This window comes from Pleurodeles waltl, chromosome 11 (genome assembly GCF_031143425.1).
Source record: "Pleurodeles waltl isolate 20211129_DDA chromosome 11, aPleWal1.hap1.20221129, whole genome shotgun sequence".
Lineage (NCBI taxonomy): Eukaryota > Metazoa > Chordata > Amphibia > Caudata > Salamandridae > Pleurodeles > Pleurodeles waltl.
The window spans coordinates 137907157-137931703 of record NC_090450.1 but is presented as its reverse complement, the minus strand read 5'-3'; the positions used below and the strand labels follow the sequence as shown (position 1 = coordinate 137931703).

The 24547-nt window shown below is 41.7% G+C and overlaps 1 protein-coding gene across 5 annotated transcripts in view; it reads right to left on the bottom strand.

The window, feature by feature from the left end:
- VEPH1 (ventricular zone expressed PH domain containing 1) overlaps positions 1–24547 on the bottom strand; it is a 1200547-nt gene that overhangs the window by 1003013 nt on the left and 172987 nt on the right. For all 5 annotated transcript variants that reach the window (XM_069213278.1, XM_069213279.1, XM_069213283.1 and 2 more), the window contains one exon: positions 2168–2334. In XM_069213278.1, the coding sequence (XP_069069379.1) occupies positions 2168–2334 (167 nt within the window). The remainder of the gene's footprint in view (positions 1–2167; positions 2335–24547) is intronic.

Here is a 24547-nt window from a genome sequence, read left to right as displayed (position 1 = left end):
GAGCAGGGTCAAGACTGATTTGCATATGGCTGGGTCTAAACTGAGATGGCAGAGTACACAAAAAATGATGGATTGGGATGGGGCCTGAGTTATTGCCAGTGGCTGAGATTTATTCAAGCATTCCATCTATCACCTTTATCAAAGGATTGCATTGCCCTTGGTCATGCAAGGTGACACAAGGGCAACACAATGCTTAAGTCAGATTTACCAAGCCATACAAGGCCAGGTTGCGTGATCCTGCCTTGCTTGGTAAATCTGGAGTAATTCAAGGCAGGTCAAGTAGCTGCCTTGCATCACTGTGCGTCGGGAAAGCGCTACATAGGTTGAGCGTGGTGGGTGTTCCCATGCACCACCCATTCCTTCTGGCACATTCTAGATTTACTAGGACTATTAAACCTGCGAATGCATCAAAACTGTACATCTTCCTCATAGAGGTGCAACAAGGAAAAATATCTTTATTCCCCTGTGTTGTTTCCTCTTTGTAAGTGCATACATAAAAAGAGGAAAATACCCCTAAGGATGTTTTTTCTGTATGAAGGTGCACCTTCCTGCACAAAAACAACCCTACCTGCAATGCAGGCACCTTTGCACTATGGCACTGCCTGCGTTGGTGCTATGCAGCACCAACATAGTGCACCAGCTCAGTGAGAAAGTAGGAACGCGCCATATCTTGGTAAATATGGGGCATTCCTGCCCTCTCCATTTGACGCAGCACAGTGCAGAAAGCTGTCTTGCTGTGTTGCGCTGCATCAAATAATGATAAATCTGGCCCGAGTCCGAAGGTGAAATCCTTGACCACGCCATCTTGCTTGCTTCATCCAACCTCTGGATCCATTGCAGTTGGCATCAAAGTACACCTAGCTCCTGGTCTTTCGTGACTATTGACTATCATTGGCGATTAGTGTTTTTTGGCACTTTTTTCGCTTAACATTTGAAAAAATCATAACTCCGGCCCCTCTTATTAGATTTCTTTGTCGTTTTAGTGTCCTTTTGTTTATTGAGATTTACTCTAGTATTTTTAATTGAGTTTTAGAGTTTTAATGATTGGTATTTTAACTGTATTACTATTTATTACAATTTTGGTACTGCATACATACTTTAAACATTGTTAAGTCTGTCTGCTCTGTGCCATAGCTACCAGACGTTTGAGCTCAGGTTAATTTTGTGACTTTTGGGGTTCATGAAACTACATCTAGGCAAACTCAAACCATTAGACTGGCATTTTCTCCCTCTTCAAAAAAATCTACCAGTTTGCTCAGGTGTTATTAGGTTTTAAACTATGGAAGACACAAGTAAACGAGGGGCACCTTTCATTTTCACATTAGAGAAAAAAATATTTAGTATTTAGTCCACAAACTTAATCACAAAAAAGGCCAACACATGTTTCACAACATTTATTGCTTCATCAGACCCATCTAATACAGTGGTTCCCAACCCTTTGACTTCTGTGGACCCCGCTTTAACATTATTGGATCCTGGAGACCCCCAATAAATCATTATTGGAGTCCCGGGACCCCCCAATGAGTCATTACTGAAACTGGGGACCTAATCTGTTAATATGATTTGATTTTCTAAATAGTCGGGACCCCTGCGGTCCCCCAGAGGTCCCGGACCACAGGTTGGGAACCACTGATCTAGTAAATGTAAATCATTCCTTACAATATAAATAAAAGAAGTACAATTACTGTGACCCAAACTTATCATTATAACCCTAATATCACACTTTAGCCCATTCACCATTCATCTGTACAGTTGTATCTACATTAAGAATTAATTGCCAGAGCATTTGTTCAAGAGCCTTTTCGATTGATAATTCATACCGACTTTTACAGTTGAGTAGACTATCATCCACCCATCAAAAGAAACGGGAAGAGAAAAATAAAGAGAAAGAAGAAGAGTCAGCTTCAACAACAGACAGTTAAGGCTGTCTCTCTGCAAGATTTAAAAATAATTTTTCAGTAAACTGTCCAGTAATCTGCTCCTGAAAATGATTAGGTTAGGCAAAAAAAAAAAAAAAAAAAAAAAAAAAACAAGATAGATTATGCAAAATAAAAAAACAGAGTCTTTAAGACATAGAGACTTGTCCACTCACTTAGATGTACTCTTATTTTGTGAACGAAATCCTTTGTGAGACCTTAGGTACCTGATTAGGGTATGACATACTTACCCCAGGTTGCCTTTTCTGTGCAACAGTCTGTATGAGCCTTAGAAGGTGGTGCTGCTCTGTCGGCTCGAGCTTAGACAGCCATGTCACTAGATGTCTTATGTGCTCATTGATTGGTTGTGGCTGTTTTTCATACACAGAAGGAAGCACGCGTAGTAGCATAAAATTACCTGCAAGACAACACGAAATTAAATAAACTTGATTTTAAACATATAGAGAGTCTGCTAATGTGTACTCTAATGACATGGTACCAATTTGAGTTGGATACCTTGAAGCAAGAATAAGGATGTACCTACAATTCTAAACACTGGAAATACTTAAATGTTTAAAATGTGTATATTTGTTCATAAGAAAGCTGCCAGCTGGCTCTTGTCAAATAGACACATTCCTGCTTTTATCTTACATTAATTTAACCGAAGGTGACATTTGTCTCATCCTGGAACCTGGCCAGAGTTGATGGGTCTTTTAAAACACTAGTTTGGAAGCTAAAAAGTGGTGTATTTTTCTTTGACTAGAATCTCCCTTTAGCTAACCATATTAATACCATACTTTCTTCTGGCTTCCAAAAATTTTGCTTTCTACCTAGAACTATTTCCGTATTTCATTTGATCAGAAGTCCATGGCCACTGGAGGCTCTATGTAGTCTACTAAAGTATGTTACTTGGTACTGTCCACTTCATCATTTATCAAACTATATAAAGTCCAAAATGGCTGCCCTGCTTTTTAAGAAACTGAAAAACAATCATCCATGTTTTCAGACACAAAGAGAGCACTTAATGCCGCTCAGTTGATCAGGTTCTAAACCTTGTGTATCTTCCATCAAGTCTTTCATTCAACTCAGCCTAGGTTCCCAATGGACAAGCTCAATCTCTATTCCCCTTGCAGATCACTTTGGTAAAGTGGTTTGCTTCTTCTTTTCGAAGAACTAAGTCTAGCTGCACCAGACTTGAAGCGGTTTCTTTTTTGTTTGTCTCTTACCTCTGAAATCCGCCATCTCTTCCATTGTATCAGCTTTCTATCCATAAGCACAATGAAATATTTCTCTGACCGTGTGCTTTAAAACATCTTTCACATACTTTCCCTGTCAGAGCTCATAAGGTTAACTGATAGGATGCAGTAATAGCGGTCACATTACTCAAAATTATTTTTGAATTCCTAGGCTATGATATATTTAACATGAAACATCACTATTGGTATATAGGAACATGATTTGAACTGGGAAGCAGAGATGAGGATACAACGGAAGCAGAGATGCCTCAATCTAAGCAGAGGTGAGAATTTAGTGAAAAAAGGCAAATACATTCCATAGTCATATTGTATAGAATCCACTTAAGCAAAATATACAAAACCTATCACACAACTGAAAACCGTAAACACAATATTTTCATACGGTATGCAAAATAATTTAAAAAAGATAAAATCACCCAGATAAAAAAGGGCATTTATTTGTAAGTATAGTTACAATTATTTCATTAAAATTATTATTGCACTTGATATATAAAACAACAGAGCTAATTTGATTACACGATTCTTACTATAGAAATAAAAAAAATTCCATTAAAACTCCTAAAATGTTTTGTATAACAACATAAAATGTTTGGAACATATGAACAACATATGCATATATGTGTATTATATCAATGAATGATGAAATAAATTGAGTGCATTCATAGACGACTGAGTGTAATGCTGAGTGCATGGGTGTATGGCTGCGGACAAGATACACCAGATTTACAGATTGAGCTCTCGGACAGCGGTAGCAACATTATTGCAAAAGTACCCAAATTACCAGTATCACACTAGTGCGAGTGTTATGTCATGGCTGGGCATGATTATATCAGGAATAGCAACAATATATCTAATAGAGTTAAAGAGTCATATCTAACAGTTCATTTTCCATCAAAAAAGTGTTGTGAAAATAATTATTTTTAAAATACCATTTCAAAATTGTGAGATTTGTCATCAATTATGGTCATATTCCACATTTGTCACATGTGAACACTATCAACACCTAGTTGCGCTTTCAACATTTTAACATATGATTACAGTATTTTAAAATGACCAGGAGCTCTATGTTAAATATATGCTGCGGATATTCGAGAAAAGGGTTTAGGTGTGACTAAAAGCTCAACAAACTGTAGATCACTTCGGTTCTTTTACAAACCATGTTTTGTTCTGGGTCTTGACAGCGATACACGTAAAAATTGTGCACAGCCGTCCCTAAAGAGGCTGTCAGTTCCCACCCTACTAGCAGAGTGAGTACTTTCAAAGTTCCTATTTCAGATCGCTTTGACCTCTTGGCAGGGGTCTATTGACAATATGATTGGGGGTTCCGATAAAATTGACCTCAAGGTACCAGTATGGGAAGGGAATGTGGGGGGCTGGCTTGTCAGATGGATAGGGACAGCCCCAGGGGCATAGCAGGTGGGCCTAGGAAGACTCACAAGGAATTCTTGATCCCAGGGTGCAGAAATCTGGGTTCACCAATAGTTGTGATCCAGAGCACTGCAGCTGAGTTAGGAAACAAGGGGCAGAGTCATGCAGCACTCTTGGAAAAAAAAAAAAAACCTGGAGGCATTGGGTGAGGATCCCCAGTTGACACATTGCAAGTCAAACCAAACTATTAGCGGTGCACAAATGCCCTTCACTATGACACATCTGGAATCAATACCCAGGATAAGGGCTTCAGCTTTCAGTACATACACTACAACCTGTATGCCAGTAGCATCCCCTGATTGTCGGGGATTGACAGTGTAGGTCATATAGCCCTGATATTTCCACCAAGCAAGCGGTAATCTCCCCCACCACTCTGCCCAAAGTGTTGTCTTAGAATATAGCAGGGCTATCTTCAAAACTTGAATCTCTAGATTGGGCTAAGTTCATAAATATGCATACAATCTGTCTCTTTCAAGAAACCTGGTCCACTAAGCCAGTGTATCGGGGAGGCTATGTTAACTTTAGCAAATATGCTATATTTAAAGGCATAAGAAGGCCCTCAGGGGGCTTGATAACTTGGTAAGCACAACAACATCCTGCAGACTACAGGAAATATCTATTGATTCCCCTGACATACTGTGTGTCTCTCTAGTTTCTGCGCTCCGAACAGTATACATTTTCAATGTTTACTGAAGGTCAAGAGGGAATTATAAAGAATCCCATAATATAGAGTAGATACATTTGCTCATGGCTTCAGCTACGGTAGACGCATTGAAATTTGTTAATGGGGGACTTCAATTGTCAATTTGAGCAATTTCCAAAGTTGGCAATTCCTCCGATTAAGAAGTGAACCCCCTTAGCAATACAAATTAATGCATTACCTATGAGACAGTGCTTGAGAGCTGGGAAAGGTTGAACTGTTTCAGACAGGGAAGTAAATCATACATTGAACTGCTCCCCCGGCACCAGCCTCATTGTTTAGATAAGGGTGGATGTTAGAGCATGGCGGTTTGTGACTGATATGGCTGTATTACCTAGACAGGACAGTGACTACAATGCCTTGGTATTGTGCATTGACCTTCCTGCATGTTGCAGGAAGGCTGTAGTTAGCAAACCATTTAACCGCAGATTGCTACTAACAAGCAATGTGCAAGAGAGTTAAGTGGTCCTCCATGGCTCTTGCTCTAGAGTAGCTTAGGGATGTATAGAATTTAGTTGCAGATAGTATGCAGGAGATCCTAACATTGGATGAAGCCCCAGAACAGACGGACCACCTGAGAACAATTAATCTTATTAACAATAAACTATTTGCAGGGTTAAAAGCATACTTTTATACAGTAACAAAAAGGGTTTTTGGGAGGAGAACCTCACAATCATGGTCCAGCAATGTCTGTAAAGAAGCAAGGTCTACTCTAATGTCTGCTATAAAATAGAATGACGGGAGAGATTAAAGTGTGAAGGGAGGCCTACAAGAAGATCATTAAAAATGCCAAAAGAGAATGGAAAAAGGGGAGGTGGCAAGGCCTGCTGGACACAGTTAGGAAAGGTGACCAGTGAGCCTTCTGGAACTTGGGGCCATATGTACGAACACTTTTTCCCATAGGCACAGAATGGGTAAAAACCTTTGATACATCTGGCCCTTGGTGTCCTCAGGTTGCCAGGAGTCGTATCGTCCAATTGCAAATAGCATCTCTGCTGCAGATTAGGTCGCCCACTTCTCCAGTGTATATTCGCCGGAGGGAGCAGACAGTTCTGCCCTGCCCACCTCTTTGACATATGATGAAGTGGAGGGGGGGGGGGCAAGGGAACATTAATTGAAGAGTTTACAGCTATTATGTTGCAAGAAGTTAGCTCTGCAATTAGTAATAGAGTGCAAAACAAAGCCCCAGGGTTGGATACAATTCCAGGGGACTTGTTCAAGAGCGAAGTTAAAGTATGGGGTCCCTACTTTCTACTGCTATTAACTCCATCATGTCAAGGGCACCACTTCCATGAACGTGGGCGGGGGCAGAGATAATACCAATCCACAAGAAGGGTTCTGCCTCAGAGCTCAGTAATTACAGGCCGATAAGCCTAATGGATCGATCCCGAAAGCTCCTGAGCAGAATATTTTTAGAACAATTACTTGAGTGGATGGTTGAGAGAGATAATGTAACACCTTTACAGGTGGGGTTTTGGGAGTGCACCAGTACGGTGGACCAGGTCTTCTGACTCCAACTAATATATTGGAAAATGGTAACTCTTGGGGGTGGCAGACTATATGTAGCATTCCTAGACCTATGGTCTGCATTTGACCTGGTTCCCAGGTCTACACACTGGCAGGTCATGGCAGATATGGGAGTTCTGAATGAGCTGCTTAAAACTATAATAAAATTACACAATCATAACAACACCCAGGTCCGGTGCGGGCAAATGGGCGAGATGTCAGACCCATTCCCTGTAAATAGAGGTGTAAGGCAGGGATGCGTCCTTGCCTCAACTCTTTTTACCCACTATGTGAATGGCTTTATCCCATTTTTGAACCTTTGTGATGGTGACCCCCCCGTGCCTGGCAAGCATTAAGGCTCCTGCCTTAATGTTTGCCGATGATGTACTCCTGCTGTCAAAATCTCCTGTGGGGGCCTCAAACATTTTTAAATAGCTTTGAGAATTTCTGTACCAAGAGAGGCCTAGAATTCAATGTGGCAAAAAGCAAATACATGGTTTTAAATCCTTGCCTTTCTCCGGGAGCTAATCCAAAGCTCATAGGGTCCCCTTTGGATCGTGTTCAAGCGTTTGATTACCTTTGGCTGACATTAACAGAACAGTTTGACTGGTGGAGTCACATTGAGAAACATAGGCTCAAATTTAAATAATACATTGGGGGGGGTGGTTAGAGTTCAACAAAGCTTGCAGCTCTGCCCAATTTTTCCGGCGATCCAAATGTACAAGCAGAAGACTTTGAGAACAGCTTTCTATGGAGCGGAGCTTTGGAGTCACAAGGATGTGGGCAAATGTCAACAGTGGAAAATCGTTTCCTACGCAAATGGCAGGATTACCGATTAGTACACCTTTGCTCCCCCTTAGGCCTGATATGGGGCTAAGGCCTATCACAGAGGGGGTGGCAGTGAAACCAATCTTATATTGGAAACACATATGGGCCACACCTGAGCTTAGCTCCTATTGAGAGGGTTTGGAGGAAGTTCAAGGAATTTCTGGTGTAGGAAGAATACCCTGGTTTCAGTACATAAGAGAGAATTTGAGAGAGATAGGCTGGGGAAAGTTAAGGAAGGATCCAATGCTTATCGCTGCAATCGACAAATCAACGTTGCAGGGAAATTACATTTAGTAGAAGTCGAGCCTTTTACACGCACAATCCTCCGTTGGTATTTTGACCATGCTTTCCTTTTGACACAGGTCGAGTTCAAATAAGAGCGGTTTCTTGATGAGATAGAGCCTTCATTAGCAAGGAAACTATACCTATAGTTTAGGTATGGTACATTACCGCTTGCCACATTTACTGCCAATTGGGCTAGAGTGACAGAGCCAGCCAAGATAACCTGCCTCTTCTGTCGGTTTACACGGGAAACAGAAGAACATGTTGTGTTCTTCTGTCCAGCCTAAGTGGCTGGAAGAAGAAAATAGCTAGTGCCCGTTTGTTGGAATTTGGGTGTTAGGCAATATGCAGAGGCTCTCCGAATTTTAAAAACTGATGTAGGGCAGAGCTTGATCTATGCTGTCCCGTTATTTGTTCGATATGTCGAGGGTCAGGTGAAAGGAGTGACTGCTGTCAAGCGCCCCAGAATCCCGGGAGGTATAGATATTTTGTTTATGTATACTTTCTGCATTATCCTGCTGAACGGTCAAAGAGAAATGTGGGTATTCATTCAATTTATGTAAGATAGTTGTGCATTTTTAAGCTAGAGATGAGCTTTGTCCATTTCTCTTTTTATGTATATTATTTATTTATATATGCAGTACACTTATAAATAAGACGCTAGCCTGTTAAAGACCAGGCTCACTTTCCGTCACCCTTAAACTAAAAACAAGAGAAGTAAACAAAAGCGCTCAATCCCTACCCGTCTCAAAGGCCCAAAAGAGGGCACCAAAATTAGGGAAACCTTGGATATAGTGTAGGGCAGATGAATCATCTACAACTGCTATTCAGATAATTTAAGTATTACTATAACGGCTTTCCGAAAGACTGCATCATATGAGGAACATATTTGAAAAGCATAAATATTTGAACGCAAACAAATGGGAAATGGTTCTGATTTCTATGGCAGGTTAAATATTGGCACCACATACTCCAATTTTCAGTGAAAGCGTTGCAAATAAGAATATGAATCGATGACTGGAAATGGTAACTGTCGTCATCTTCACGACAAGAATTGAGAGCACACGAGCAAGGTATCTGGAGGCATTGATTTACACTTTGGAAAAAGAACAAGCTGCAAAAAATTACGGGAAAGTCCCCAGCGCTCTGCTTCACCATATTGTTTAAATCATATTTGCCTAGATATAAACGACGCCGCGTGCTTCACGCTGAATGGGAATTTCATTTCATTCTTAGAGGTTGTGCTGTTCGAAGAAAATTCCTCATACCACACGAATGACCTAATGTCATCCTTTTGGTGTTCGAGGATAAAGCTTTGAGGCTGCGTAGCACATTTAATAATGTTTTGTAGAGTTCTGCCCAAAAATGTTACTGTGCGCCTTCTTACGTCATGCGTGCGTCAGACTACGTGGCACGTAATAAAAAAAGTTTTCTTTGTAGAACACACTTTTCACGGTGCTCAACAAATGGGACGACAAATGTCACTAATATAAGGCACCACATCCTTTGTAATTCAAAAACTTGAAGGATGGTTTTGTTGACTCTGTCGAATGGAATTTATATCTAACCCTTATTAACTAGTTCAAACAATTGGTTGTATAATATGCTTCAAATAAGATGACATCGAAGTGGCTTAAATTCCATTTTATGGGCAAAGAACAACGGACAACATTATTTCTGCAGTACCATGTAAGGGGAAAGAGAGCAGAGATGCAACACCTACATCAGAGGGTGCAAGATTGCACTGTATTCGCCACACCCACTGTGACAGTGTCCAGCATGCCAACGACCTAGATCCTCTATTTTAATTGAACGTACATTCCTTATCTCCCTGGTAAGAAAGCTGTGTGCCCTGTCTGGTTTTACCCTTTTTTATTCCCTTAAGCGATTTGCTTTTTAACTTGTTTGTATGTGTGTATGTAGGTGTACCTAAAGAAGGTAGACCTACCTGCAAAGCTGTACAATAAATGAAATAACCATGTGAGGCCTTTAATATGAAACCTGATACTGGGATGGTTAATACCTTACTTGCACTCACAATGGCAATTTTAGATTTTTTTGTTTTTTGTTTTGAGCTCTACCACTTTTATTATTTTGATCATTGTACATTGCCATAGTGAGACTTGAGAAAGCAATACCCGCATGAAGAAATCCTATGAAAATCCCAGGGCCTAAATTACAAAGACCCATTGGGAAACCAGGATGTGTAATTTGCACACCACCTTGTTTGGGAATGGCTATGCAATGTGCAATATTTCCTATATGCGAAAAGGTCATAAAATCAATATCAACAGGCGGAGGCAAAATTAATATAAATTAGATAGACCGCAAAGTGTGGCTCCCCGGTCCCTGGTTGTTGTTATTTTTCATAAATTGTTTGCAACTGCAATCAGGATCACTAAGAATTCATACATTCCGTTGCTACTTCCATTCCACCTCCTACTTGTGATTGGTAATGGCTTGCAAAATTTATTTTATGCAACAGAAATACTTTTCCCACACATAACACTAGTTTGCACATGTCAAAACACTCTTTGGTGGTTGTAAACCACATGATTTTGCAATCTCGAGGTTGTGCACCAAACTATCTTATACATTGAGTCCCAAGATCGTTGAAGACTTGCTATCCTAGAAAGATATATTTTGAATCAGGGAGGAGAATTGAACAGTCATGGTGACATAAGTCCTACCTTTATAGAGCTCTATAAATAGCTACCCACAGCCAACAATTAATGTTTAGGCATTTGTAATTTACTGGATGTTTGTTCTTCCTAATTTCATTCATTGTAAATCTATTTTCGGCAAATATATTCATATATACTATAAAAGTATATTAATATTTGTTTCTTTGCAATTTATTTGGTTGATGGTCCCGTCTGGATTTTGATGTAATTTATTTTAGCTGAATTATTGGGATATGACCGCCAGACTCGCGGTAGCGGTCCCACCGCCAACAGGCTGGCAGTGGAACTGCCACATTATGCCTGTGGCAGAGCGCCACGATCGGACCACTGACACTGCCAGGCTACGACAGCTGGCAGCCTGGCAGTCCCAGTGGTTTTCATCCTTCAGGGCAGCGCTGCTTGCAGCGCCGCCCTGGGGATTACGAGTCCCCATCTGCCAGCCTTTCCATGGCGGTTTACACTGCCATGGAAAGGCCTGTGGAATGGGGGTGTTGGAGGGCCCCTGGGGGCCCCTGCACTGCCCATGCACTGCCCATACACTTGGCATGGGCAGTGCAGGGGCACCCATGCACAGCCCTGTCACACATTCCACTGTCCGAATAGCTGCACCCGCCACACTGTGACACCGGCGCCGGCTCCAATAGGAACTGCCATCAATGGTAAGGCCCTATTCACCGCAGGGCCGGCGGGCAGAAACACAGAGGCGGTCTGAGTGCGAGAAGAGTTCGGTGGGCAGGTGGCGGAGGCTGTCCGCCAAACTCTTAATGAGGGTCGGTTTCTTTAGTGGTCCTCCTCTCCTCTTTGCACTGATCTTCATGGAGTTTGGTGGAGCTGTCACCTTTTTCTTTGATTGAGGAGCTTCTAGTCTTTTGCCCACTTAATTGTGATACTTGCACGGACTCTTCTTAGAGGCATATCTTTCATGTGCCCTGCTGGGGTGCTTTGAGACCCCATACATGAATTCCTATTTTATTCTGTCTCTTGTAGCAATTTTCATATTGTCTACAGCTGTTCTGATCTCTTGGAGTCTAGAGGTTACCCTTATTTCAGTTCTGATAAATTGTAATTGGGCACTTAAGCCTTTTCTTCTCAGATTCTGATGCAACTCTGGCACACAAACTGTTTGTCCCAGCTTCCCTAGCACTGATGATGATGACCCCAACCACAGTTGGGACCGTACAGTAAAAGATGCATTGGCGACATGCAAAGTGGGCTAACTCAGGCTGTTCATGGGTTAATCGTTAGCCTATCTGCATCCTTTGATTGAGTGAATCCCTTATTTATTTATCTATCATCGAAGTCTCTAAACAGAGGGGCATATTTATGAGCTCCTTGTGCCGCTCTTGCGTCTGATGCAATGGCAGTGCAAACACTGAACTCATATCTAGGAGGCCACACAAAGCCACTTTGCGTGACTTTGAATGAGCTCATAGATATGGAGTAAGGCAAGGAAGCTCAAATTGCTGTGCTGCCTTACTCTGCACAAGGGAGGTGTTCCATTGCGTTGGGGTAGATGTTCCCACGTAGCAACCATGGAATCTGATGCAACCCCAGATTTAGAAGAGGCTGTAAACCTTGGGATGCGCTAGAACCTTATGCCTCCTTAGGGGAGGCGCAACAAGGATAAATATGTTTATGTTTTATGGTTGTTCTGCAGCACACACAAAAAAAAAAAGAAAAAGCCTCTTAGGATTGTTTTTGGGCAGGAAGGCGCCCCTTCCTGCACCAAAACAATCCTGCCAACAGCATAGACACCCTTGCACCATGGTGCAAGGGTGCCTGTGTTGGCGCTAGGCAGCCAAAATGGCACCAATGAAGGGGGAAAGGATAGGAATGCACCATATTGCATAGATTCAGTGCATTCCTGCCCTTTCCCAAAGTGACTTTGCTGCGCTGCCTTGTGTCAAAAGACCATAAATACGGGCCTTAGTGTAGTTTGGTATCAGACACTCTCATTGAGAAAGGGGTGTACTGAATTGTCTCTGCTCCTGGGTTTCATAGACTCCACCCTCTGTGCTTATGACTAGAAATACAAGAACCTGTGGCTCTAACCCCATTTTTCAGTTGTTCATATTTTCGTTAAGGTTGATGTTTCATTTTTCATAGTTTATGAAGTGTGTGGGTTTATTTACCAAGCATTCCCCTAAAGTGATTAGCTCTTTTATTCTGTTGTATTCTTAATTTTTCACATATCCTACACCTGTGGTGTACCTGTTCAGGGCTAGTGGCCATCCACCCACTCAGTCTGCGGGTCCATCCTTATTCCAGCTCCTGGGAGTTACTATTCAACCTTTTATTTTTGTATTTTGTCCTGACTTGTATCAGTCAGACTAAAATGGGCCAAACTTCTCATTCATCTCTACCCCGTGAGGAAAGTTTGCTCAAACTGTAGCTATGCCAGTAATTTTATCAGGCCAACAGGTTTCATTGGACTTATGTTGCTTACTTTTGAAAAATTGCTGTATGGTGAAATTTAAAAATCATATGTAGATCATCAATAGTCGAATGTGTCCTTTATTAGACGACTCTTTTTTCCCAAATGCAAAACTTTTGATAAAGATTACGGCCGTTAGAAAGGTAACAGTATTGTGTGGATTCACTGGTATGATTGTGAGTTCATTTCTGATTATGATGTCTTGGGTGTCCAAAATCATACTATTTTCCTTATTTTATAATATCAATCACCTGACAAATCTCGATCTTTTTTAGACTATCAACTTGTTCTGGTACTTCATAATCTTGTATAACTTGATAAAGGGCTTATGCTGGGCCACTTCAACCTGTGACTGGATGCGCCATTCTTGATCCTAGTCCAATAATTTCTGGGGAATATATTTTCTTTGAATTTGGAGTTATTGGTTGATTCAGCAACTCACACTCAACTAGCCATTAACTGGGTCTGATTTTTGGAGCAAGTTTGTGGAGTGGGGGCCAATAATTTGAGCAAGGGGGTGGGTGAGCCACACTTGCATACACAGAATCACCTATCTACATGCACACTCACTCATAGCCATCTATTAACAAGCATGCACATACCATTCACAAACACACACACACACACACCCGTTCACAGCACACATGCACAAATACAAATACATTCATACATACACTCACGCATGCAAAAAACATTAAAAAAAAAATGTGTACTGGGCCACATGGGTGTTCTCGAGTGGGGGAGGAAAGCCTCTGTGGTTCCAGGAGGATTGGGACTGCTATCTCCTCTCTTTGGCTGACCTTGTTATGGGTGAGCCTGTGAGAGGAGGAGGCAGTTCCTTACTCCTCACAGAGTGGGATAGGGCAGTGAGACTGCTGACCCCCACTCCACTCTGTGAGAAGGCATCACTGATAGATATTTGGACATGGGCACTTCAGGGCTTACAAATAAAGCACCCAGGTCTGAGTCTATCTGTGACACAGTTACTCATCGTGAGGGGAGGACCTCCAAGCACCCTGTAAGCTGGGAAGGTTAGGGCCACACATCTGTGAAATATTCAGCCTGGTAAAGTTCAGCTCAGGCAGCCAGAAACCTGCACATTTACCACATGTATAGCACCTGGCGGCCTGACCTGAACATGAAGAGTGTCTGTTAGGATGACCATGGCTCAGCCTGACAGACACTCTTCATGTTTGCAAAAAGGTGAAGGGTGGGGGTGAGGGCCCTCCACCTTTGTGGAGGCACGGCTGGGTTTGTAGATCTGTAGAGATTAAATTTAGGCTATAGTTTAAATGGTCCTTTTTGCATTAACTTTGAAAATTGAAGGTTCTCTCATCACAGATACACTTGCCCAGTGAAGAGAGCCTTTCTTCTCTCTTAAACCTCCTTGAAACTGGTGCAACCTAATTCTTTATATCCTACGTTGACAAAACATCTATCAACTAATATCTCTTATCACATGGTAATGGGCCTTTTGGAATGATATGCATTCTTGGATTTGTGCATCACAATGAAACAGTTATAATCTGACAAGACATTTTTATAAGCTATAAAACACTTGGGCCCATATTTATAATTTTTTAGCGCCGCAATTGCGCCACTTTTTGATGCAAAAGTGGCGCAAACTAACAAAATTCAATCTAAAAAAGTATAAATATGGGCCTTGGTAAATGGCTCTCTCCAAACTTAAAAACAGATGTTTTTCATTTAAAAAGAACCTTAATATCTTGTAGCATCTTGTGTGTCCCCATGCCCTGCATGCCTTATGGGTGTCTTTTATGGTGAGTGAATGATGTAATAGAATGTTGGTGTGTGTGTACAGGTGAAACTGGTTCATGAGGACAGTTGGAGGGTGGATGGAGTCCTGACAGGACATATCTCAGTGCTTAATTGGTGCTTGTTGTTTCCGGTGCTGAGCACCGGCACTTATTTTTGAGAGCCAGGCGCTTATTTTTCTGCCTCAAGCATTTACTGCGAGCAAAAGACACATATGGGAAAGACGGAGGAAGAGAAAAATGAAAAAGCTTCACAATGGGAGACAGCAGAAAGCTGCAAGAGTGAGCTGAAAGGGCAGGGAGTGGCTGTAAATGGATTGAAGGGTCTCCAGATGGCTTCAGGATTAAGCTGCCTTAGTATCCCATGTTCGCACATTTAATTGCAGCAGCTGCATGTTTAAGAGGTGGGCTTTGAGCACTGGCACATCTTTATTTACTAATTAAGCACTGACATACCTGTTGCTTCTGGAACCTAACAGTCTAACGTGTAATAATGAACTTATCTCCTTCCTAATTTATTGAAAATCCTGCACTTTAACTACAAGATATCTGAGCAAAGTCTAGCAGATAACTGTCTTTTCACGTGCCATGTGAGCTGATATAACAGTTTTTTTTAAAGACAATACACTAATGAGATTGTTTCCAACTCAACCAACATTTAACAAAATTCTTTGATATTTTACTTTCCCAAGAAAGTGTTCCTGCTATCATTTCTTACCCTGGACTTGTTGAGAATTTCTCAAAATGTTTTGCCTAAACCATTAGTAGCATCAGACCTGAAACTGACTTAGAGTCTTTGAATTCATACAAAACTCCTTTACACCAGCTGACATGCTTTAGTCCTAACCCGTAGCTTTTCAGCTCTTTGCACTATATGATTTTCCACTGAAACGTAATTCTATTGAATTCAATTGCTTTCAACACCACATGTCTGTCAGATGTAGACCTATTGTACTTTTATGTCACCATATCATGGATACCTCTATGATCACTTGTTTGGCCTCTAACTGGGAAGACATCTGTATTAATAATACCCTAAACCAACACATGGAGTAAATTATGTTATGTTGTATGTTTGCTGATCTTTAAATTGACATTAAAGAAAGTGTTGCTAAATCAGTTAACATTTCCTCTGTATTTTCTGCAGTGTTCTGCTAAATCCCCACAATCATTCTGAAGCTAAGTCACACCAGGTCTAAAAATTCTTCTCTGACAGAATGAGTGACTTTTATGAGACACATAGATGTGGACATCTTGTAACGTAGTGGGCCCATTTCCTACCACATTGATAAGACCATTGTGCTTGGTTGTCTATATAATTATTTTTCGTACTAAAACTAAATACTACTCATAAATGTACAAAACTATTTATAAGGAAAATAGAAATACCTTTGGCGACATTCTGAACTCACATTTGACCCCAAGGAATTCATGAACTCCATAATCACAATACCTCTCACCCACCTACACCAGCTGTAACATCACATAATAAGGTGGTGCCATAATAAGTAAAGCAGGCCTATTGGCTTTATCAAGGGTTCAAATCATCAAAATGAAGGCATGACTATTGGATTTGCCAAGGAGTCACCACTCTAAAATAAAAGGCAAGGCCATTTGCCTTATGAAAGGGTCACTACATTATTAGAACATTAAACAAATAACCACATGGTAAAGTCACCATCATATCAATGGAATCAGTAACCATGTTTAACCGTAATCATTATTGTTAACACAAACATTGCAATGTTTACCACAAGCCATTGTGAACAACATCATTTAAATAAAGCATTGAACATCAGAATACCATGTGGGAAGTCTTTCTTTTAACACTTGAGGCAACATAATGCAGCCATAGTCCCAACAAACTAAAGGGTTCTAATATTTCCAGCCCGCAGAGCATGAACCCCCAACTCCAAGAATACTTAAAGAAAGGGTGACAAGTCCCCACACATTATTCATCCAATGACCTGGGAGACCTATGATTAATTCCCAAAATAAATCCTGGTAGGTTGCTGAACATCCTTTAGCCCCACACAACACTTTTAAAATATGTTGGTGGTGACCCTGCCTCTCTTTAGGACACCACAAAGAGAAAACACTTCAAACAAAGCCCTCCCAGGGCATTATGGGGAAACGTCTCACTGGTAGCATGAATATTTCAGGAACAGTCTCTCCTGCTGTGTGGCTTTGTGCCGCAGGTTTCTTTTCCTTTTCTTTTTCTTTTTCTTTTTCTTTTCCTCTTCCTTTTTCTCTTTTGAGATAGGTGCCCTGGTCTCACCCGGGCACCAACAGCTGCTGGCAATGTTGGGCAACATGAGGAGCTCACTCCTGCCCTGCACAGCTGGCTCCCCACTAGGCCTTCCATGCTGGCTCGGAAGCTGGCGTGGCTCACTCACATGCTCAAATGTGGTCCGCCAATTTGTGCAGTCTTCCACACTCCCTCCGACCACATGAACAAGGAGCTGGAGGTAAAACAACACCTCCTCATGTCTGGCCTGAGGATGTCCTGGGCTTTAATTTATATCGGCCCAGGCCCCAGGGAATAGTGTCTTTGGGGCTTAAGGTAAGTCTGGACAGGTGGCCACACACACACAACCCCTCCTGGGATAAATGTATTTAATAAGCATATGCCCGCTTCACCCCACCTGACAGCTGTCGGCCTAACTCCTTTCTAGCTCACAGTGCCTCACCCTAACCACCAAATCTTTTGGGGCAAAAGGTGATTGGAACAACCTAAACATGATACTCTGACTCCTCAGTGGAAGTCATGGAAACGGATCATACCCCTTTCGCTCAGTTACTCATACGAGCCAAGCAAAAACACAAAACGCGAAATGGATTTCACTGCACTTTATTGAAGCAATCTCACTTGAGGTTAAAAAGCATGTACTGCGATGATTAGGCAGATGAAACAGAGCACAGTAACCAACAAGAAAGCAAGAGTGATGAAGATAAAGAACCCCACTATATTGCACTTTTCTAGAGAGCCTTGATGTTCCTACCAAAACCCTATGTCTGAAACTGAGAGCATAGTGGTTATAACCCTCTGCCTGGCCCGACCTAAAGGATTCACCGCAACCCCATACCTGAATAGAATAGCAGGGGTCTGCCTGTGATGCAGATTAAAATCCTGCTGAGATATTAGCTCCAGCATCAGCGAAGCTGTCGGTCGAAAGAAAAGCGTACCAGGTTGGACAGGGCTGGAATGCCCTCTACCCTCTTTTGGTCTAAGTGTAGTTTATATAATGACCCATGCCTCATTTGGGCAGCAACTCTGATGTAATGCTGTGTCTCTTAAATAGAAACTGACTCCTGGGCTGGCAAACAGAAGTTAGCATATCATGTCCTGTGCGCCCTAGCCTTGGACAAAGAGTACAGATTATGTGCAGTACAAGGCTGAGTAGTCTGACAGCGTGAACTATGCCTTCCTAGAAGAAGCAGCTGATAAAATATAAAAACAATTGCTAAAAGCAGGCTTTTCTAAAATATTAATTAAAATATGTGTAAATGTAAAATAGGGCACAAGCTGTGAGACTAAGCTAGGACAGGATGCCTAACTCAGAATCTAAAAGGCCCTTGCAACAATACTTCTGCCTCAAGTGTATTTTTGTAAAGCACTAATGCTATGAAGGAAAAGTCCTCCACATGGTAATGGATGTGCACCCTGGCCCCAAGTACCCCAACTATAACTGAAGTCTGGATCCCTAATGCGGATTTTTGTCGTCATAGGCAAACACGGATCATGCATGTGCACCATGACATAGGCCTGTCTCACGGATTGTGGTCATGTTAGACCAGGAGTCTTGCCCAAAGTGATACCCTTATAGTGGTGGAGGGTTACTTTCTACACCAGGAGTTAAGCAGCATGAGTGTGATGGTGGCAGCAAACTGTGAGCACGTCCTCTTTAACCTATGTCACTGGAGTGAGGCCTACAGGTTCACTCACTCAAGTTCTGCACCTGTGTGCTTAACTCACCCCTTGGTCTTCAAGGGGTTGTTTTGATGATCTGTGCAGAGCAGGAGTGGTGTACCTGAGCTGGGTGTATATGTGTGTGAAGGGTAAAATAAAGGGATAACACAGTACAGTGCAGTGTATGCAAAGCAGATACATGTGCTGGCTATGTGTGTGCCTGTAGGTGGTACAGTACATGAAGGATGTAGTGCTGTGGAGTGTGTGCATGTTAGAATGTATGTACTGGGTGTATATGTGCCTTTGAACGGTACTGTACATGAAGGATACAGTGCTATGCAGTGTGTGCGTGTTTAATGCATGTGCTGGGTGTATGTGTGCTTGTGAATGATACAATACATGGCAGACTATACGTTCCATTATGGGAGATCCACAACAGATGGGTGAAACATGAGGAGAGGATTTGTGTATTGCTGCGTTTCTGTAAGTTAGGTGGGTCACACTGGAGAGGGGAGAGCCAGGCTTCTCTTGTACACTTCAGAGGGTGCTCCTTCATTCAGAGAGGTCACATGGAAGGGGCCTGGGCATCTCCGGAAGGGCATGAGGCTGATAAGAGAATGATAAAAAGTAGTGTGAACTCTAGTCACTTCCATGGCCTGTGCTGTGGGGCTGTCAGATTTGGAGTTGCTCCTGCTGTGACAGACTGCTTTCAAGAGGAAGAGCAAGCGTTGTAGTGGGCACTTCAAAAGAAGTAAACACCCAAATTAAACTTCAAAGACTCAGACTCTAAATCACATTTGGGCCCATATTTATACTCCTTTTGCAACAAATTTGTGTCATTTTTTTTTAACGTCAATTCGGCACAAACGTTACTCCATATTTATATTTTGATGTTAGACACGTCTAGCATCAAACTATAGGAATTTGCACCATGTTTTGTATGAGTGAACCTACCTTGAATCAATGAGATGCAAGGTAGGTGGTCCCCTCCAAAAAATGGGGCTATCCCCAAATCTCCACATGTATCCCCTGTGCTAAAATGACACATGGGTGGGAGGAGGGGATAAATAATGGTGCTAAGCATGCTGAGCTCCATTATTTAACGCCTGGGTCAGACCAGGTGTTAGGGGACATGTGGACCCATTTCCATGGTTAAAAACCATGGAATGGGTCCACAGGTGCCAGCCCCAAGCCCCAGGAACCCCCCCACCCCCACCAGAGGGACACCAGAGGATTGTCGACCCCATCCCAGGTAAGTCCAAGTAAGTATTATTTACTTTTTTTTTTGCCATCGGGGCCCTAAAGTGGGGCCCCCTGCATGGCACAGTGCAATGGCCATGCCCAGGGGACACTTGTCCCCTGTGCTGACCATTGGGACGGTGGGCATGACTCCTGTCTTTCCTAAGACATTAGTCATGTTTTTGGTGGTTGTGTGCCAGGAAATGGCACTAGTCTGGTTAGAGGCATTTTTTTTGCCTCTAACCAGGTTAGTGTTATTTTTGACGCACAACCACTTCCTTCCCTACCACCACCCTCACCCGTCTAGCGTAGTTTTTCAGGACGCTTGCTGGGCCTTACCGCTGGCTTGCGCCATTCAATAATAAATATGAATCCGGGCATGCGTCTGAGAATGATGCAGGCTGGTGGTAAAATTTTTGATGCAAAACTGTGTTAGTGTAGTTGTGCACCAGAAACTATAAATGTGCACCTTGGTGTATGGAAATGGACTATAAGAGAGGGAGGTTGAGACTCCAAAATGTGTCAACTGCCAAGCAGTCAGATGGGTAGTTCTACAAGATTTCTGCCTATGACCAGGACTAGGGGCCAAGGCCTGCCAGTCTCCTGTTCGGTGAGGGGACATCACCCAGGGAATCCAAGACCACCTGCCCCGGAGCACCATCTTCTGCCTGCATGTCACGGTCAGTATGCCCTGTAGGAAGAGGGGAGAGTTGTAGGAAGTGAGATTCAGTGGGGAGCTATGTCAAGTGTACTCCCTTTGAGAGGTGTGGGGAGATGGCTGCTGCACCAATTGGGTCATTGCCAAATGGCAGAACGAAGTCAGTGGACCTTGCATGCCATAGGAAGCCTGCTGTGAAGTAAGCCATGTGTATCTCTGCACCAATCGGGCCAGATCCCATGTGTAGTGATGAGCCGGTAACTCTGTATCCAGATCAAGAATTGCAAGAATTAGCCAACTGGCCGGAGAGAAGGGTCTTATCTGTGACCAGCAATATGAGTTCCTCAACCCTAACCACACCAGAGTAACCCGTATCTATGAAGTCCCTAAAACAAATAAAGATGAGTTCGATTTTCGTTACGTCCCATTGTGTCCACTATTTGATCCATCTCATAGCCCTTATCTAAATTTGTCAAAGTGTTCCTTAAACCATTGGTGGGGACCCTTCCAGCTTATGTTAAAGACACTGGGCTTTTGATCTCTAAACTGGAAGGTAAACCGTTCAACTCTCTCACTCAAATGTTAGTGACCATGGACATAGAATCGCTGTATACAAACATACCTCAAAGACAAGCACTAGAGGCAGTTAAAGAGTTTCTTGACTCCTTAGGAATGACGGAGCATTATTTATTCATGCTACAATGCCTAGGAAAACTACTTTGAGTTTGATAGCACAGTATATCAGCATAAGAAAGGAGTCAGCATGGGAGTCGCTTGTGCCCCACTGTGGCGAATCTCTACATGGGCCTTTTTGAGAAGCGACAGATATATATAACGAAATGCCCTCCTTCTATGAAAATATCCAAGAATGGTTCCGATCTATTGACAATATCTTTTTTATCTGGACAGGACCAGAAGGGCAACTTGATAAGTTTTGTGCTTGGATGAATATATGCAATCTTAATCTTAGATTTACAGCTAATAAGAGTAAAATGAGGGTAGAGCTTTTATATATATGGATACAACACCAAAATCAGATATTTGAAGTATCCTAATATACTTAACCTACAGCTAGAAACACCATCCTTCATTTTGACAGGTTCCATCTGAGATGTCACAAACACAGCATACCATTTAGTCAATTTCTATGTATCCGTGGAAACTGTACCAATTTAGAGGATTTCAATAGACACTTGGAAGTTTTACAACAGAAACTATTGAAACGAATATCCCAGATGTTGAATACGGGACTCGTATAAAAGAGTGAAATACTATAATAGAGATAGTATGTTTGAAAACAGGGGCAAAGAAAGGAAGAACAATTGGTCTGTGTAGTCCAACACTCTAACTTGAACAATAAAATCAGGAAAACAATCTTAGCACATCCTTAATGTGAATAATGATTTACCACAGTTGAAGAAACCACCATTTGCCTTTGAAAGGAATCAGAATATACGTAACTGGGTAGTTAACTCAGCAATGACAACTAATAAGGATTATTGCCAGAAATTAATAAATGGACAACACCCCATTAGGGGTAACCACAAATGTGGCACATGCCAGGTGTGTGCTGGTGCTATTGTTTCCAATGTGCTAGTATGGGGCAACAGAGAATTCAGCGTGAGGGATATGACTAACTGTAGAACTATCAATATAATATATCTCATCTGCTGCCCATGTGGACTAGGCTATGTTGGAGAAACGGGCCGGGAAATGAGGGTCTGATTGATTGAACACAAATCAGCTATTCAACATAAAAAAAGTAGGAGCTCCATTAGTACAGCATTAGTAGTTGAAGAAACATACAGATCAGGACTTCACCTGGGCCATTCTGGAAAGGGTCAAAATAGTACAAGGATTCAATACAACCAAGATTAGGAAAAAAGGAGAAGTACTTTGGATCTATACTTTAGATACATGGAGACATGGATTGAATGAACATATTCCATGGGAGAATGAGATTATATAGAACTATCGGGAGATGTGTTGGAGTTCCTAATGGTGTGCGATAGACTTATTACCTTTGAGGATATTTATTAGGAAGAACTGCATCTTGTAAATATAATCCTTGCCTTATAGTACGCCTTCGCTGTCTATATTCTTTATCTGTTCAATATCTTACTCAATTTTTGGATATCTAGTAGAGGAAGAGATTCCCCTTCTCTTTGAGTGCTCCGCTTCATATTTAGCCACCTTTCCTCCTTATCTCTTTTGCATTTCTTCTATATACTGGTCAGGTGTGTTTGCCTATATGGAAGATATTTTCTATAGGTTAGGTTCTTATGGTAGAATGTCGAATCCATCTCAAGATGGTGGCAAGTTTGCCCAAATTTAGACGAACGGGTTCTTCGCTATTATGGATTCATGTAATTAGTTTTGAAGGAGGAAAAGATCCCGCCCCCCTTCGAATGATCCCTGTTATATTTGGTTACTGTGTAAAAAAAACATTTTCTTTCTCCATTTTATATTTTTTATATTCTTTTTCTTATCTGTTGTTTGTTATTGTTTATCTTTATGCAGAATTCCCTCTAATCATTCTATAGTTAGGGCTGTACGGTAATACTATTTATTTATTCTTAAGATGGTGGTAACACCGTTCCGCTTTTACCATCTGGTTCTCATAATGAGAAATCTATGTCTTTATTTCTGGCCCAGTAAGACAGAAGCCCTGGAAGCGCAGCATTTTTTAGATTAGAATGTTTAAATAGGTAGGGAAGCAAAAAGATTATTATATTTGGAAGTCCTAGTACACAAATGCCACAGAATGTATCGTCTCATCAAACAGGTAAGACTCCATTGGAAACATGCTCATTGTTTCTCCTTACATATGTTTACTGTACATTAAAATATTTTTTCTTTCTTTATTTTATATTTCTTATATTTTTCTTATCTTTTCATATTTTAGTGTGTTAATGTTTTTTAATTCCTGAAAACTCCCTCTAAATATGCTATAGATAGGGCTACACTGTAGTACTATTTATCAATTCCAAGATGGTGGTAATATTGTTCCGCTATTACTGTTAGGTTCTCATAATTAGAAATCTATGTTGTCACTACCGGCCAAGCAAGACGGAAGTCCAGTGAGCATGGCATTTTTTAGATTAGAGCATTTAAATAGGCAGGGACGTGAGAAGTTTGTATCGTTAGAAGCCCTCGGACGCAAGTGCCACAGAGTGTATCGTCTCATCAAATAGGTAAAGACTCCATTGGAAGCACACCCGTTGTTTCTCCCCGCACGAGTTTCGGAACTACTGGGCAAAAGGTCTCGACAGGTTCTAGTAGAAGTCATTTCTATTTTAAGCTCCCATAGTATTATCAACTGTGTCTCCGACTGTGTTCTATTGAAGACTATGCATTAATTCTTTGGTTGAACTATTCGGTTAAGAAATGAGGTTGGGAAACAGGTTATTATAAAGCATGATATGTATTGTTCTAATACTACATGAACATCTAGGGCGTAGTTTCCTTTCCTCTAGTGAAAGTTGTGATAGACCCTTAGCCATTGGGCTAGGAATTGGAATTTTATTCCTTCCAATGATTGTTGTTACCCCTATATAATATTCGGGGTTATATTATCATTACTACGTTTCTCTTCCCTCCTTGAAAACCGTCTAATAAATCTTCTCTAGACACCGTATACACACTTGTTGGACTTTTGCTTTTGCAGGGTCATCCCCAGACTTTTTTGCCTCCTGCCTCCTATATTTTTCTGACATGTTGCTGTTGGCTTTTCAACTCTGAGCACTTTACCACTGCTAACCAGTGCTAAAGTGCATATGCTCTCCTGTTTAAATTGGATGTAAGTGGTTTATCCATGATTGGCATATTTGATTTACCAGTAAGTCCCTAGTAAGGGGCACTAGAGGTGCCAGGGCCTGTAAATCAAATGCTTCTAGTGGGCCTGCAGCACTGGTTGTGCCACCCACATAAG